This window comes from Lithobates pipiens, unplaced genomic scaffold (assembly GCF_037356315.1).
Source record: "Lithobates pipiens isolate NorthernLeopardFrog02 unplaced genomic scaffold, aLitPip1_a1.2 Scaffold_16, whole genome shotgun sequence".
Taxonomy (NCBI): Eukaryota; Metazoa; Chordata; class Amphibia; order Anura; family Ranidae; genus Lithobates; species Lithobates pipiens.
The window spans coordinates 647925440-647940267 of record NW_027507748.1 but is presented as its reverse complement, the minus strand read 5'-3'; the positions used below and the strand labels follow the sequence as shown (position 1 = coordinate 647940267).

Here is a 14828-nt window from a genome sequence, read left to right as displayed (position 1 = left end):
AGCTGCTGACTTTTACCGTAAGAAGCAGATACAGTGCCTTGCAAAAGTATTCACCCCCTTGGTTTTTAACCTATTTTGTTATATTACAGCCTTTATTTCAATGTTTTTTTTCATCTGAATTATATGTGATGGATCAGAACACAATGGTCTAAGTTGGTAAAGTAAACTTAGAAAATATACACATTAAAAATATTTTTCAGAAATAAAAAAATTCTAATTGGCATGTGTGTATGTATTCACCCCCTTTGTTATCAAGCCCATAAAAATCTCTGGTGCCACCAATTACCTTCAGAAGTCACATAATTAGTGAAATGATGTCCACCTGTGTGCAATCTAAGTGTCACATGATCTGTTATTATACATATACACCTTTTTGAAAGGCCCCAGAGGCTGCAACACCTAAGCAAGAAGTACCTCTAACCAAACACTGCCATGAAGACCAAGGAACTCTCCAAACAAGGAAGGGACAATGTTGTTGAGGCATAAAAGTATGTGATTTGAGGCTAGGATGGAGGTTCACCTTCGAGCAGGACAATGTCCCCAAAAACACTGCTAAAGCAACACTTGAGTGGTTTAAGGGGAAACGTAAATGTGTTGGAATGGCCTAGTCAAAGCCCAGACCCAAATCCAATAGAAAATCTGTGGTCAGACTTAAAGATTGCTTTTCACAAGCGCAAACCATCCAACTTGAATGAGCTGGAGCAGTTTTGCATGGAGGAATGGGCAAAAATCCCAGTGGTAAGATGTAGCAAGCTCATAGAGACTTATCCAAAGCGACTTGGAGCTGTGATAGCTGCAAAAGGTGGCTCTACAAAGTATTGACTTTAGGGGGGTGAATAGTTATGCACATTGATTTTTTCAGTTTTTTGTCCCATTTGTTGTTTGCTTCACAATAAAAAAAAAAAAAACATCTTCAAAGTTGTGGGCATGTTCTGTAAATTAAATGATGCAAATCCTCAAACAATCCATGTTAATTCCAAAACACTAAAAATTCCAAGCGGGGTGAATACCTTTGCAAGGCACTGTACTTACCAGCCCATGAGGTCCAGCGCCATCCTCCACACATCCTAGGGACTTTGAATCTTCCTTGCTGCCGTACTGAAAGTAGGAGCAGGCATCGTCACAAAACAGGTTCTCCCCACCAAAAAAAAAAAAAAGAACTGCAAATTAGTCACAGGCCGGAGGAGAAAGATTATGAGAAGCGTAACTTTTATTTTTCAGTAAAGGTCTGCTTTAATTAGGCCCAGTTTATTTAATACAAGTGTTCTGTAAGTTTGATGTCACAGTCCTGTGGCTTTCAGTCAGACTTCTGCCATTGCAGTACATTAAAAATAAATGAGAAACTTCACAAATCCACAAAATATAAAATGTGCTGCTGTTCTTTCTGCTTACTGTCTTTCTACCACTTAGCTCCTTGTCAGATGACATGTACCTTCTAATCTTTTAGCAGTTGCCTGTCACTACAAGGTATTGGCACTGGAAGCGGACAAAAAATTAATGTAGCTCTGAATATTTCTTTTTAGGGAATCAAGGACATTTCGCTTGACAGGTTTATGCATGGCGGAGCCAATGTTACAGGATTCCAGCTGGTGGATTTTAATACTCCAATAGTGACAGAATTAATGCAGAGGTGGAAGACACTGGATCAGCGGGAGTACCCAGGATCTGAAAGCCCTCCAAAGGTACTTGGTTATTTCTTGTTCATCACACAGGGGTTATTTATGAAAACCGTCATATAGGCTAGAAGAAAAATCAGGATGCACAGGTGAAGCTTAAAGGTGCATACCACTCACAAATGAGAACCATGCTTTGAAATTCATACAGAGAACACAGACTACCTGCCCAGCACTTCTGTTTTTCTTCCATAGTGCAATAGTGCCCCAGGCGACCCACTGCTTAAAATTTCTAAGTTGCCAGTATCTGCTGCTCTGGGAATATCAAAAGCTGATCCTGATAATCTGAAGGCCAGAAATTCTTAACTCCATCCATTGCTGGCTCCCTTCTGTGTCTAAGACAGAAGTTGCCAAAAAGTTAAGATAAAATAATTCATTTCAACCCAGAAGTTTATTTGCAAAGCTTGCAGAGTTTTGCTGAACAGAAAATCACATTAAGGTAAAACAAACAAACTTGCTGGTTCATATTAATCAAGCTACTCCTTATAGCTGGCCATACACTCTTAGCCCTTGTACACACGGTCGGACATTCCGACAACCAAATCCGTCTGATTTTGTCCGACGGATTTTGTCCGAAACTTGTGTTGCATACACACGGTCAGACAAAGTTGTCGGAAAATCCGATCGTACGTAACGCGGGGACGTTATTTCGTACGACGAGACTACGTTCAGGCTAATAATTTTTTACACACAATCGGACAAAGTCTGATCGGATCATTTTGTCGGAAAGTTTTATAGCCCAGCTCTTTGGATATTCCGACGGAAACAGTCCGATGGAGCCCACACACAGTCGGATTATCCAACAACACAGTCCAATCGGACATTTTCTGTCTGAATGTCCGACCGTGTGTACAAGGGCTTAGATTTTTTCGTTGTTCAGCCTGTGCTAAATGGCACAAATGGACAAATCTCCCTCTGAAGCTATTGTATTCTGACTGTCAGCGGCACCAGCTGTCAAAATACCTGAATAGTACCCTCATCTAAGGGATACTGGCACTGTTTTGCCTTGTACACACGGACTTTCCGATGGAAAATGTGCGATCGGATCATGTTGTCGGAAAATCCGACCATGTGTGGGCTCTATCAGACTTTTTCCGTCTGAAAAAATTTGAGAGCTGGATCTAAAATTTTCCGACAAAAAAATCTGATCTGACTTTTTCCGATCGTTTGTAGAGAATTCCGATGGACAAAGTGCCACGTATGCTCAGAATAAAAAATACAAAACAAAAGCTATTGGCTACTGGCTACTGGCCTCTACGTGGTCCCGTCGTACGAAACAAAGGTCACCTCATTCTAACCGATCAGATTTTCTGACAACTTTGTCCGACCGTGTGTATGCAACACAAGTTTCAGACAAAATCAGACGGATTTTGTGGCTGAAATTTCCAACCGTGTGTACAAGGTATTTGTACAAGGTATTTGGCTGACAGTTTTCTTCCTGGCCTCTTTTGATTCTTCAGTCGAAGGCTGTGGGGCGGAAGGATGCTCATGGGGCTAAACTGAGCAAACTTCACCCTGTAGTTGACCAGCTTATGAAAATCTAATTTTGCCCAGAACCATCTTTTACACAAATTTTAACTATTTGTGGCTCCATTTGTTACTTATGCGTCTGCATTTTTATTTTTTTTTGCACATCCTTTGCAGAACTGCATGCAGATGGCATGGTTTTGCAAAAGACCCATTAGGTTCAATTCACAGGCTAAAACAGCAGGATAAGGATTCTTATTGTCGAAAAGTGAGCTTTGTGGGTGTTTTGCTATTACTGACTGCAGAGTATATTATGTAAAGCCTTATTTTCAAAACCTAATTCTCAGTGTACGGATTAATAGTAGTCAGACACCTTCAGAGGTGGCCATGTGTACTCTGTTGAATATTTCTTGAATCATTCATTACGTACAATTTTAGCACACATAAAAAAAGACAGAGTTGATGGGGTGTGAAATAGCATATATTATATATCATAACAGTTCCTAAACAAGGCCGTATATAGTGCTTGTGGCTGTTCTGGAATACTGCTGATGCATGTGGCTGCTTCCCAGTTGATTCAATTCCATAAATCTCATAAGCACAAGAACACAGCATGCAAGGGTAATATGATATCTGCACAGTTCACTATATGGCTGCCCTCACTGAGTCTAGATGACAGGTACCAGCAATACATCCCAACAGAACAATGACCTTAGCAGCTAAATTATATTAGGAACATGACAGAGTGATTATAGAAAGGCTCAAGCCTTATCTTTTCTTGTAAGCCTATATTTTTTTCATATTTAGTTTGAATTGATAAAATACTTACATCTATACTTGCATCAGTTTTCCAAGGTGAGGGATAAGGAACTATTTTTTCCTAGGAGAAACAGCACACCACACCCCTGGTCACACTGCCATGGTTTCAGATGAAAAATGCAGACAATAATATTTCATACACAAAAGATACTTAATTCTTCCCGCCATGGTATATGCGGCAACAAGGTGGGTGGCTCATAATGCCCAGCTGTAGCACATGTGCATCCATGCCACTTTGCAGTTCTGTGCTGATAGCTTGCTCACTGCACGCTCCCAGTACACTGACCAAGCTGTCACTAGCAGCTCCAGGTGTCTGCTCGTGATTGGGAGTGTGCTAATGAACAAGAGCTTGCTGTAGACCCCAGATCAGCCTATTTTTTTTTTTTTTTCTTCTACCATCAGACCTCAGATCAATCCCAATTCCTGCATCATCAGACTTCAGTTTAGACCAATTCCTGCACCATATCTCAGATCAGCCTCACATCCTGCATCATCAGACCTCAGATCAGCCCCAATTCCTGCACCTTCACCCCTCAGATCAGCCCCAATTCCTGCACCTTCACCCCTCAGATCAGCCCCAATTCCTGCACCTTCACCCCTCAGATCAGCCCCAATTCCTGCACCTTCACCCCTCAGATCAGCCCCAATTCCTAAACCTTCACCCCTCACATCAGCCCCAATTCCTATACCTTCACGCCTCAGATTGGCCCCAATTCTTTCACCGTCAAACTTCAGATCAGACCCAATTCTTGCACCTTCAGACCTAAGATTAGCGCCTTAACATCTCAGATCAGCTCCAATTCCTGCACTTTCACACCTCAGATCAACTACGACTACTGCAACTTCACACTTCAGATCATTTCCAAGTCCTGATTAGACCCAATTCCCGAACCTTCAGACCTTTCTGCACTTTAAGATCCCAGGTTAGCTGCACGTTTGCACCTTAAGACCTCAATGTAGCCCCAATTTCTGCACAATCAGAAATGCAGAGGTATTACATGTATACCTGCTACAGCTAATGACTCCAGTAGGATGAGGAATAGGATGGATGGGCAGGCTTCTTCATATAAAGACATCCACAGACACAGGCAGGCTACACTGGTACTAGGAGGAGGGCCAGCACCTGAACATTGCTAGGTGGGCCATCATGGAGTTGGGAAGGCCAATCCTATTCAAGCAAATATCCTTTTTAATATTCTGCAACCATGACCATTCATACACAGCTTTACCCTTTTTACAGCCTGTGTGAGATATTTATTTTGATCCAGCTGTAAAATGTATTTGACTGTCTTTTCCCTTTTTACAGAAGATGTATTATAGGTTATGGCATTTATAGCATTTTTAAACTTGTTCCTTTCCCTTTATCTTCCTATCCTTTAATGGAGAATCCTTAGGGAAAAGATCATCTTCTATTGCCAATTCAAAAGATACTTGTTGAAAAGGTCATATACACAGCTTGACCGGAACATTGATTATTTATTTGAAAAACACAATAAGTGCTTCTTGACCAGGAACAGGTTTATTTGGAAGCAGAATGCCATTGCCGTGTTATCAGACTGGCTAATTAATGGTCTAGTTCATATATTCACTTACCATTTGACCTCAAAGCTATAAGAAGTACTGGGAGCATTGTACTGTATAACAAGATAAGGAAATTGATGAAATTAAAGTGGGTAGAATAAAATCCTACTAGAACAAACTGTATACTTGGTTTTCTTCGATATGTACAGAAAGAACTGTATATGAGATAGATAGAAGATAGACTGATAAATAGACAGACAAGTAGACATATTACAGGGAGTTTCTACGATGTACTGTATATACACTGTGCAAAATTATAAACGGAACACTTTTGTGTTTGCCCCTATTTATCATAAGCTGAACTCAAAGATCTGTGACTTTCTCTATGTACACAAAAAGCCTATTTCTCTCAAATATTGTATACAAATCTGTCTTAATCTGTGTTAGTGAGCACTTCTCCTTTGCAGAGATAATCCATCCACCTCACAGGTGTGGCATATCAAGATGCTGATTAGACAGCATGGTTATTTCACAGGTGTGCCTTAGGCTGGCCACAATAAAAGGCCACTTTAAAATGTGCAGTTTTATCACACAGCAGAATGTCGCAAGTTTTGAGGGGGCGTTCAATTGGCATGCTGACTGCAGGAATGTCAACCAGAGCTGTTGCCCTTGAATTAAATATTGATTTCTCTACCATAAGCTGTCTCCAAAGGCATTTCAGAGATGTTGGCAGTACATCCTCACAGCTGCAGACCACGTGTAACCACACCAGCCCAGGACCTCCACATCCAGAATCTTCACCTCCAAGATCGTCTGAGACCAGCCACCTGGACAGCTGCGGCAACAATTGGTTTGCATAACCAAAGAATTTCTGCACAAACTGTCAGAAACTGTCTCAGGGAAGCTCATCTGCATGATCGTTGTCCTCATCGGGATCACGTCCTGACTGCAGTTCATCTTCGTATCCGACTTGAGTGGGTAAATGCTCACATTTAATAGTGTCTGGCACTTTGGAGAGGTGTTTTCTTCACAGATGAATCCCGGTTTTCACTGTACAGGGCAGATGGCAGATAGCGAGTATGGTGTTGTGTGGTTGAGCAGTTTGCTGATGTCAGCATTGTGTATCAAGTGGCCCATGGTGGTGGTGGGGTTATGGTATGGGCAGGCGTATGCTATGGACGAAGAACACAGGTGAATTTTATTGATGGCATTTTGAATGCACAGAGTTACCATGACGAGATCCTGAGGCCCATTGTTGTGCCATTCATCCATGACCATCACCTCATGTTGCAGTATGAAAAGGCATGGCTCCATGTTGCAAGGATCTGTACACAATTCCTGGAAGCTGAAAACATCCCAGTTCTTGCATGGCCAGCATACTCACCAGACATGTCACCCATTGAGCATGTTTTGGATGCTCTGAATCAGCGTATATAACAGCGTGTTCCAGTTCCCGCCAATATCCAGCAACTTCACACAGCCATTGAAGAGGAATAGATCAACATTCCACAGGCCACAATCAACAACCTGATCAACTCTATGAGAAGAAGATGTGCTGCACTGCATGAGGCAAATGGTGGTCACACCAGATACTGACTGGTTTTCATACCCCCCGACTCCCCCAATACAGTAAAACTGCTTGTTTTAGAGTGGACTTTTATTGTGGCCAGCCTAATGCCGCGTACACACGGTCGAACTGTTTGACGTACTTAGTCCGTTGAAACACATTTCAGCGGACAATCCGCTCGTGTGTGGGCTTCAGCGGACTTTTTCAGCGTGCAGTCCGGAGTACTAAGAATTTCGGTTTTTCCAAAAATCTTTCCGTCGTACTTTGGTTTCAGCGGACAATACGGTCGTCAGTATGCTAGTCCGACGGACTAAGAATGGCGCATGCCCAGAAAGGATTTACAGGGCTTTGCTGTGTCTTGGACTTCCTATTTCTAGTCCCGTCGTACGTGCTGTACGTCATCGCGCAAGCTTTCGTCGGACTGTTTGTGTATCCGTGTGTGGTCAAGTCCGTTCAGTGGAAAGTACGCCGGATTGTCCGTCGGATTGTATGACGGACTAAGTACGTCAAACAGTTCGACCGTGTGTACGCGGCATAAGGCACACCTGTGCAATAATCAGCATCTTGATATGCCACACCTGTGAGGTGGATGGATTATCTAGGCAAAGAAGAGGTGCTCACTAACACAGATTTAGACAGATTTGTAAACAATATTTGAGAGAAATAGGCTTTTTGTGTACATAGAAAAATTCATAGATCTTTGAGTTAAGCTCATTATAAATGGGGCAAACACAAAAGTGTTGAGTTTGTAATGTGTAGATAGATAGATAGATAGATAGATAGATAGATAGATAGATAGATAGATAGATAGATAGATAGATAGATATGCAGCAGTACCCCCATAGGGGCTGCTGAAAGTTGTGGTCCACCTGCCACCCTGCCCAGCCCGCATTCACTTCCCAATCACCTTGCAGACAATGAACAGTCCATATGATTGTTTTTTTGTATTTTTATTGAGGGATTTGAACTTGGATAGGGATGGGAATATATGGGATGCCCAGTAGAACAATTGGTTGATTGTATCTCAATCGGTTGGGACAATTATATACACTTTACAGCTCCAGGCTCTTCCAGCACAGCACTTGCTTGCAGACTATTTCTCTCTCTCTTCATCTCTTCTGCACAACACTTCACTTCCAGGTACAGCTAGCACATGGTTAGGCTCAACACTGACTAAGTCAGGCCCTAGAAATTGCCATTTTTAGGCAGGGACCACGGGTCCCTTTTAGTGCAGAAAAAATAGAATAGGAAGTCTCTTAGTGCTAGCTGACCTATGGTGGACTACTGCTTCCAGCAATCCCTCTCCCGGCCCTGCCAGCCCTCCTTGCCACAGCTGCCTGACTTCACTGCCTGTGACATTGCAATCCTCACTGGCTCCACACCCAGCTCTAACTGTTGCCTCCCAGTCCCCTCTGGCATGCCTCTCCAGTCCTCCCGTTAGTACATGTCACCCACCAGCCCTCCCAGCTGCACACACTGGTTGTTCTCTCCTGTTCAGATCCTTCATGCTCCATCCTGCACCGAAGTCCTAGGCCCAAGGTCACCACCCCAGAATGGGGGTGCCCTCAAAGGCCCCAACAGCCTAGCACTCCATCCTCAGTTCTTCCACCCGACAACTCCTCCCCAGCTGGGTTGACTCTAGGCATTTAATGAGGCCTGCCCCCTGCCAATCCAAGTTGGGGATTGGTCAGGGCTTCTTAAAACACCCCAGGCAACTCCACCTCTCTTCCCCTCCTCTCTTCTAGAATCCTCTAGAAGCCAGAGCATGCTAACCGAGAAGTGATGCTATCTGTGAGTCACAAGCCTACTCTGAGCCCCTCCCAGCCCACACATATCAAAACAAACAGGCCTAGCTTCCAGCTATGCCTGCCTAAATTTACCTGCACTCACCAAAAATCTCACCTCTAGCACCTACCTAAGTAGAGGGTGCGATAGATAGATAGATAGATAGATAGATAGATAGATAGATAGATAGATAGATACGGTAGATAGATACGGTAGATAGATAGATACGGTAGATAGATAGATGCAATCAATAGATAGACAGATAATGGCATCCCAGTCTTAGTCCATAGGATTCAATATTGGGTTGGCCCACCCTTTGCAGCTATAACAGCTTCAACTCCTCTGGGAAGGTTATCCACAAGGTTTAGGAGTATGTCTATGGGAATATTTGACCATTCTTCCAGAAGCACATTTGTGAGGCCAGGCACTGATGTGGATGAGAAGGTCTGGCTGGCAGTCTCCGCTCTAATTCAACCCAAAGGTGTTCTATTGGGTTGAGGTTAGGACTCTGTGCAGGCCAGTCAAGTTGCTCCACCCCAAACTCATTCATCTTTGTCTTTATGGACCTTGCTTTGTGCACTGATACCAATCTTTTGGTGTAAGGGGGATTATGGTGTGGTGTTGTTTTTCAGGGGTTGGGTTTGGTCCCTTAGTTCCAGTGAAGGGAACTCTTAAGGCATCAGCATACCAAGACATTTTGGACAATTTCATGCTCCCAACTTTGTGGGAACAGTTTGGGTATGACCCCTTCCTGTTCCCACATGACTGCACATCAGTGCACAAAACAAGGTCTATAAAGACATGGGTGAGCAAGTTTGGGGGGGAGGAACTTGACTGACCTGTACAGGGTCCCGACCTCAACCCGATAGAACAACAACTTTGGGATGAATTAGAGAATTCAACTCAATATTGAACCCTACGGACTAAGACTGGGATGCCATTAAAGTTCATGTGCGTGTAAAGGCAGGCGTCCCAATACATTTGACAATATGCTGTATGATAGATAGATAGATAGATAGATAGATAGATAGATAGATAGATAGATAGATAGATAGATAGATAGATAGATTAAAGGAACATTGGAGAAAAAATAAAGACAAATAAGGAGTCTCTGTTCCAGTGTAATATGCATTTCATATAGTGATGTGTGGTGCCCCCCAGGGGATCGTGTGTTAAAGCCTTAGATATGCCATCTGCACAGAACAATGATTTGAATACACTTGCACATATATAATATTCCTCCAATTATAAGTAAACCAACTGCCTATGTTTTCTTGCAGTATACATCTGCACTGACTTACGATGGTGTTCTTGTGATGGCTGAAGCTTTTCGTAATTTAAGAAGACAAAAAGTTGATCTTTCAAGAAGAGGAAATGCAGGAGACTGTCTAGCTAATCCTGCTGCTCCATGGGGTCAGGGGATTGATATGGAGAGAACATTAAAACAGGTATTTCTTAGTGTTCTTTGCCACCTACAGGGTTTTGGTTATTAAACACTGATCCTGACTTTGTACTTGTAATGTATTTTATCACAGGTTCGAATACAGGGTCTAACTGGAAATGTACAGTTTGACCATTATGGTCGAAGGGTCAACTACACAATGGATGTTTTGGAGCTAAAAAGTACAGGTCTCAGAAAGGTAGGTACACATTTACTTAATTAATAAATAAAGAATACATCCACCCAGAATTTATCATTTACTTTTAAGTATTGTTGAATAAATCCCCTACTTGTTTTTTATATCATGTATGGACTCTGTCAATCTGAGCCATAGTTAGAGGGGTTTAGATTGTACACGGGGACATAATTACTTGGTTCCTTAGTTGATATCAATATTGCCAGCTTAGCCTGCCTGCTGCATGAATTATGGGGAGTGTAGTCTTCTGGCATAAGCCTCTATTATATTATAGAAATAAAAGCAGTTATTTCTCATATACATGACATACAGCGTTTTGCAGTGGATCACTTTTCAGAGGGCAGAGGATGGAGGAATAGCAGTCAGGCAAGCAGAGGACAGTATTTCTGCTTCCTAAATGCCCATTTTTTTTGTAGTTGCAGCATGGTCCCGTTCACTTAAATGGCTCATATTTGGCAGGCAGCTCAACACTTTTTTTACCGCACCCTGGCCAATGGTGTTAATGAGGCCTAAGGCTGGGTTTACACATGTGCGGTGTGAATTGCAGCACACAATTCTCTTCTTCTTGAATGGGTTAATAATGAAGCTGCTTTGCTGGTGATACTGATAGAGTTATTGGAAACTAATTTTCAAAGGTTTTTTTTTTTCTAGCGATATCAAGAATTCAAGAATAGTATTATTATGCTTTTTTTTTTCTTTTATTTATAAGTTACCACAACAACCCATTATCCCGTAGTTTTTAAGATAAAAGATACAACTATGTTGGTGTCCCTTGTCAATTTTACATTGTATTTTTTAAAATGTAACTGCCTACTATCAAACTGTTATTTGAAGTAAAACACACAGCCAAGTATTATTCTCCACAATTTTTTTATTGTGCATTAAAAAAAGAAAACAAATAAAATTAGACATGCTATCTGCCAATAGAACTTAACCAAAACGTGCATTCTATGCATCCAAAAATATAGAAAATATACCAAATTAAATCATTATTCAACCAAAAAAAATAATGTCAAAGCAATAACTCCAAGGCCAGTAATAAATAACACGTCATCTCCTCCAATTCTACAACATCTGGTTGATGAACAGCCATTTAGAAACGAACTGAAAAGCGCAAACTGAAAAGCGTGAAATGAAAATTGCGAAATGAAAAGCATGAATTATCACTTATCAAACCTCTACTAACTCGAAATTAGCAGAAGGAGCCCAAAGGGTGGCGCTAAAGAGCTGAAAAACCATGTCTTACGTCACTACATTCGTAATTTTTGGCCAACAATTGTGTGGCTATGTGTATGCAAGCCAAGTTTGGGCAAACGTCCTTCGGATAAAATTCCACGGTTTTGTTGGCCAACAATCCAATCGTGTGTAAGAGGCTTTAGAGTATACTTGGAGCCATGGACTTCAGTATGAGGGAACCAGTGCCATGCTTTATTGTTTTAGTTTTTCCTTTCTCTGGATCAGCTATGTGTATATGGAGGTTATCTTGTTGTATTTTTTTTATATATTTTTTAGTTGAACTACTGTAGGTGGACTTTTTCAGATTGACTAAGTGACTGACTATGTAATTATGAGAGTCACCAAAGTTGATACAATCTATAATCTATATACTATCACCCAAAACTGGAAAACAGTTTTGGCCTGCCCTTGCCTTTTAATAATTCTTGATACCAATTTTGCTTTGTTTGCCTGTTTGATTGGTAATGTTCTTGTTGTGCAGTTTTATTGTCATCTAATTGGATTTGCAGTGAACTGTCATAACTTATAAACAGTCATACCTATTAAGCCATGTATGTAATACATATTGTGGCCACTGCTGATTCAATGTAGGATCAGCAGCTAATTGCAGATTTCAGGAATGAGCTGCCCTTTCTCAGAAACATAATATTTTCTGTCCCTTGGGAGTGAGAACTATAGGTTTTTTTTCTTCATTCACGTCACCTGCAGTGCGTGGTAACATGTGGCAAACGTGTGCGTTACCACAATGCGTGGTAACACAACTGACACATGATATTGCATTTCAGTAACATTAATTCTACACACAGGAAAACAATCATCTCACAGTAGAATAGCTGTTGCCCCCTTTATTTCCTCAGTTTGGACTGGGGAGAAGACGCACAGGTTAGAACACAGAGCTTCCTGGAAGTGTCAGAGTTGAGGAGGACTATCAACACTCTTTGCAGAACACCAGCAGTCCGAATTTAGAACATAAAAGGCAAACACAGCTATTCTACTATGAGCTCCTCCTATGCATTGGGTGGTGACAGCGTCTCTATAAAAAAAAAACATCTCTTATGGACACTGTTAGAAAAGTTTTTAGACACATAATTTTAGTGCGTCATTGTTTAGCTTTTTGTACCCAGAGTTCTGATTTTACATTTATTTAAATCCAAAACTTTTTGTAAGAAATGGGTAAAAACCCCTGTCACTTTTTTTGGTGGCCTCCAGTGTCCCACTGGGTAGATTTACTTTCATTTTCTTTTCAGTATACACAGCAGGAAGTGAAAGAAAATCTCTCTAAAGTGAGAGTAATGCCCACTTAGATGTCACTGGTACAAGTATCCTTATTGCAAGAGTTTCCAGTATTCTTGTTATGATGACTGTTGCTAAGAGTAAGGACCCGTGTGGATAGACTTTTGTTCGCTTCGGAAATGCTTCTACCCCCAGTACAAATCTATGGGAATGCAAAAGTCACTAAAGCAAGTGAAACACAGGTCAACTGCACCTGCAATGAATGCCGATCGGGTTCAAACTTTATTTATTTATTTATTGCAGCCATTTATATATATCACTAGCAATTCACTCAGCACTTTACATACTGCTAATTCACATCAGTCTTTGCCTTAATGGAGCTAACAGTCTATGGTCCCTTTCTCATATGTATACATACACATACTAGGGAAGATTTAGGCAGGAGTTACCAAGTTACCTAATGGCATGTCTTTGAAATGTGGGATGAAACCGAAGTTACTGGAAGAAACTCTCACAAGCACAGGGAGTGCCTGCAAAGTCTATTCATTTAGTTAAAACTATATTGCAATTGACCATCAAAGCCCATCAAAACCTGACAAAACTAGACAGGGGTTCTAAACTCTCACCATTCTATTCAAAACTAGACTAGAAATAATGTTTTTGGCTTTAGATTCACTTTGAATTCGGATCTTGCTCTATGTGTTGTTGGTAAATACAAGAGATTGAACAAATAGACTGTTGACGCCATATACATTCTGTATAATAATAATAGTATTTCATGCCACATAAAGCCTGTTATACATACAAATGCTTCTTTACATAAGAGTTTACTCGTGCATGTGCGTATTTCTGGGAGTTTCATGTTCTGGAAATTCATCCGATGCGCATGCTTGGCTTAAAAGTGTATGGCTGCATAAAGCCTTTCAATTTTATGCCAGGTTGTACATTGCAAGATTTTCTTTTTCAGTATACTACATTTTTGGGGGGGGATTCAGATTTTTTTGGGGGCTTATTTTGATTTAAAAATATAAGGGGCACATGGGTTTAGATTACATAAGGTGTTACCCGTTAATTATATTTAAGATTTCATATCTCCCCGATATGATGAGGGTTAAATGAGAGTTCTTTGACCAAGAGTGAAAGCTTTTAATATAATAACATTTATTACAGTATCTTAGTCTAGCTAATACACAAACATCTATCTATAGTCTTACACCAAAAAAGAAAAGATTAGGTTACAATAAAATAATTACATGAAGGAATACAGAGTATATTCCTTAAAACTACACACACCTTTATTTACCAGTAAAGGGCATACCTTTCCCATAATTACCCTTTCTTACCCAAGTCTCATCCTGATGGCTGGCCTCCCCGCAAGAGAGCATTCACCTCCCCTCTGCTCTGAGTATATCCCTTCATGCTGATGCCCCATAGGTTGTCCTAGCTTGGATCATGATTGGAGGGCTTACTACATAAGTCAGCCCCCTTTCATGCAAATCCTTGTGACTATTCTGGGCAGGAGATTTAATTAAATTTCCCCAGGAAGTTAGGTATAGGACAGCACCTCATTAATTGCAGTCTTCCAAGTGGGCACAGAAGGCGGATATTGAGATTTCCATTTTAACAGATTCTCCCACATTGCATAAAAGGCATTATAAAAACTGAACAATCTAAGATAACGGGAGGTCTCAATATTATCAGTAATACCAAGGAGAACAGGGTAAGATGCCCTGCAGTATTAACAATTTGAACCGCCTCTCTTCAGTAGTCTTGTAATATGGGGGAATGTCAAGAATACATGAATAAAGGTACTTATATCCATGCCACATTTGGGGCATATAGGTTCCACCAACAGTTAAATGGTAGACAACCTTTACACGCTGTAAAAAT

The 14828-nt window shown here is 41.1% G+C and overlaps 1 protein-coding gene across 12 annotated transcripts in view; it reads left to right on the top strand.

Moving 5' to 3' along the window:
• Positions 1–14828, top strand: part of GRIA4 (glutamate ionotropic receptor AMPA type subunit 4) — a 478284-nt gene that overhangs the window by 359936 nt on the left and 103520 nt on the right. For all 12 annotated transcript variants that reach the window (XR_013274705.1, XR_013274706.1, XR_013274704.1 and 9 more), the window contains 3 exons: positions 1524–1682; positions 10113–10280; positions 10368–10472. Coding sequence is in view for 9 of the 12 variants with exons in the window: in XM_077484347.1 (XP_077340473.1) it covers positions 1524–1682; positions 10113–10280; positions 10368–10472 (432 nt within the window). In the remaining 3 variants the exon portion in view is untranslated. The remainder of the gene's footprint in view (positions 1–1523; positions 1683–10112; positions 10281–10367; positions 10473–14828) is intronic.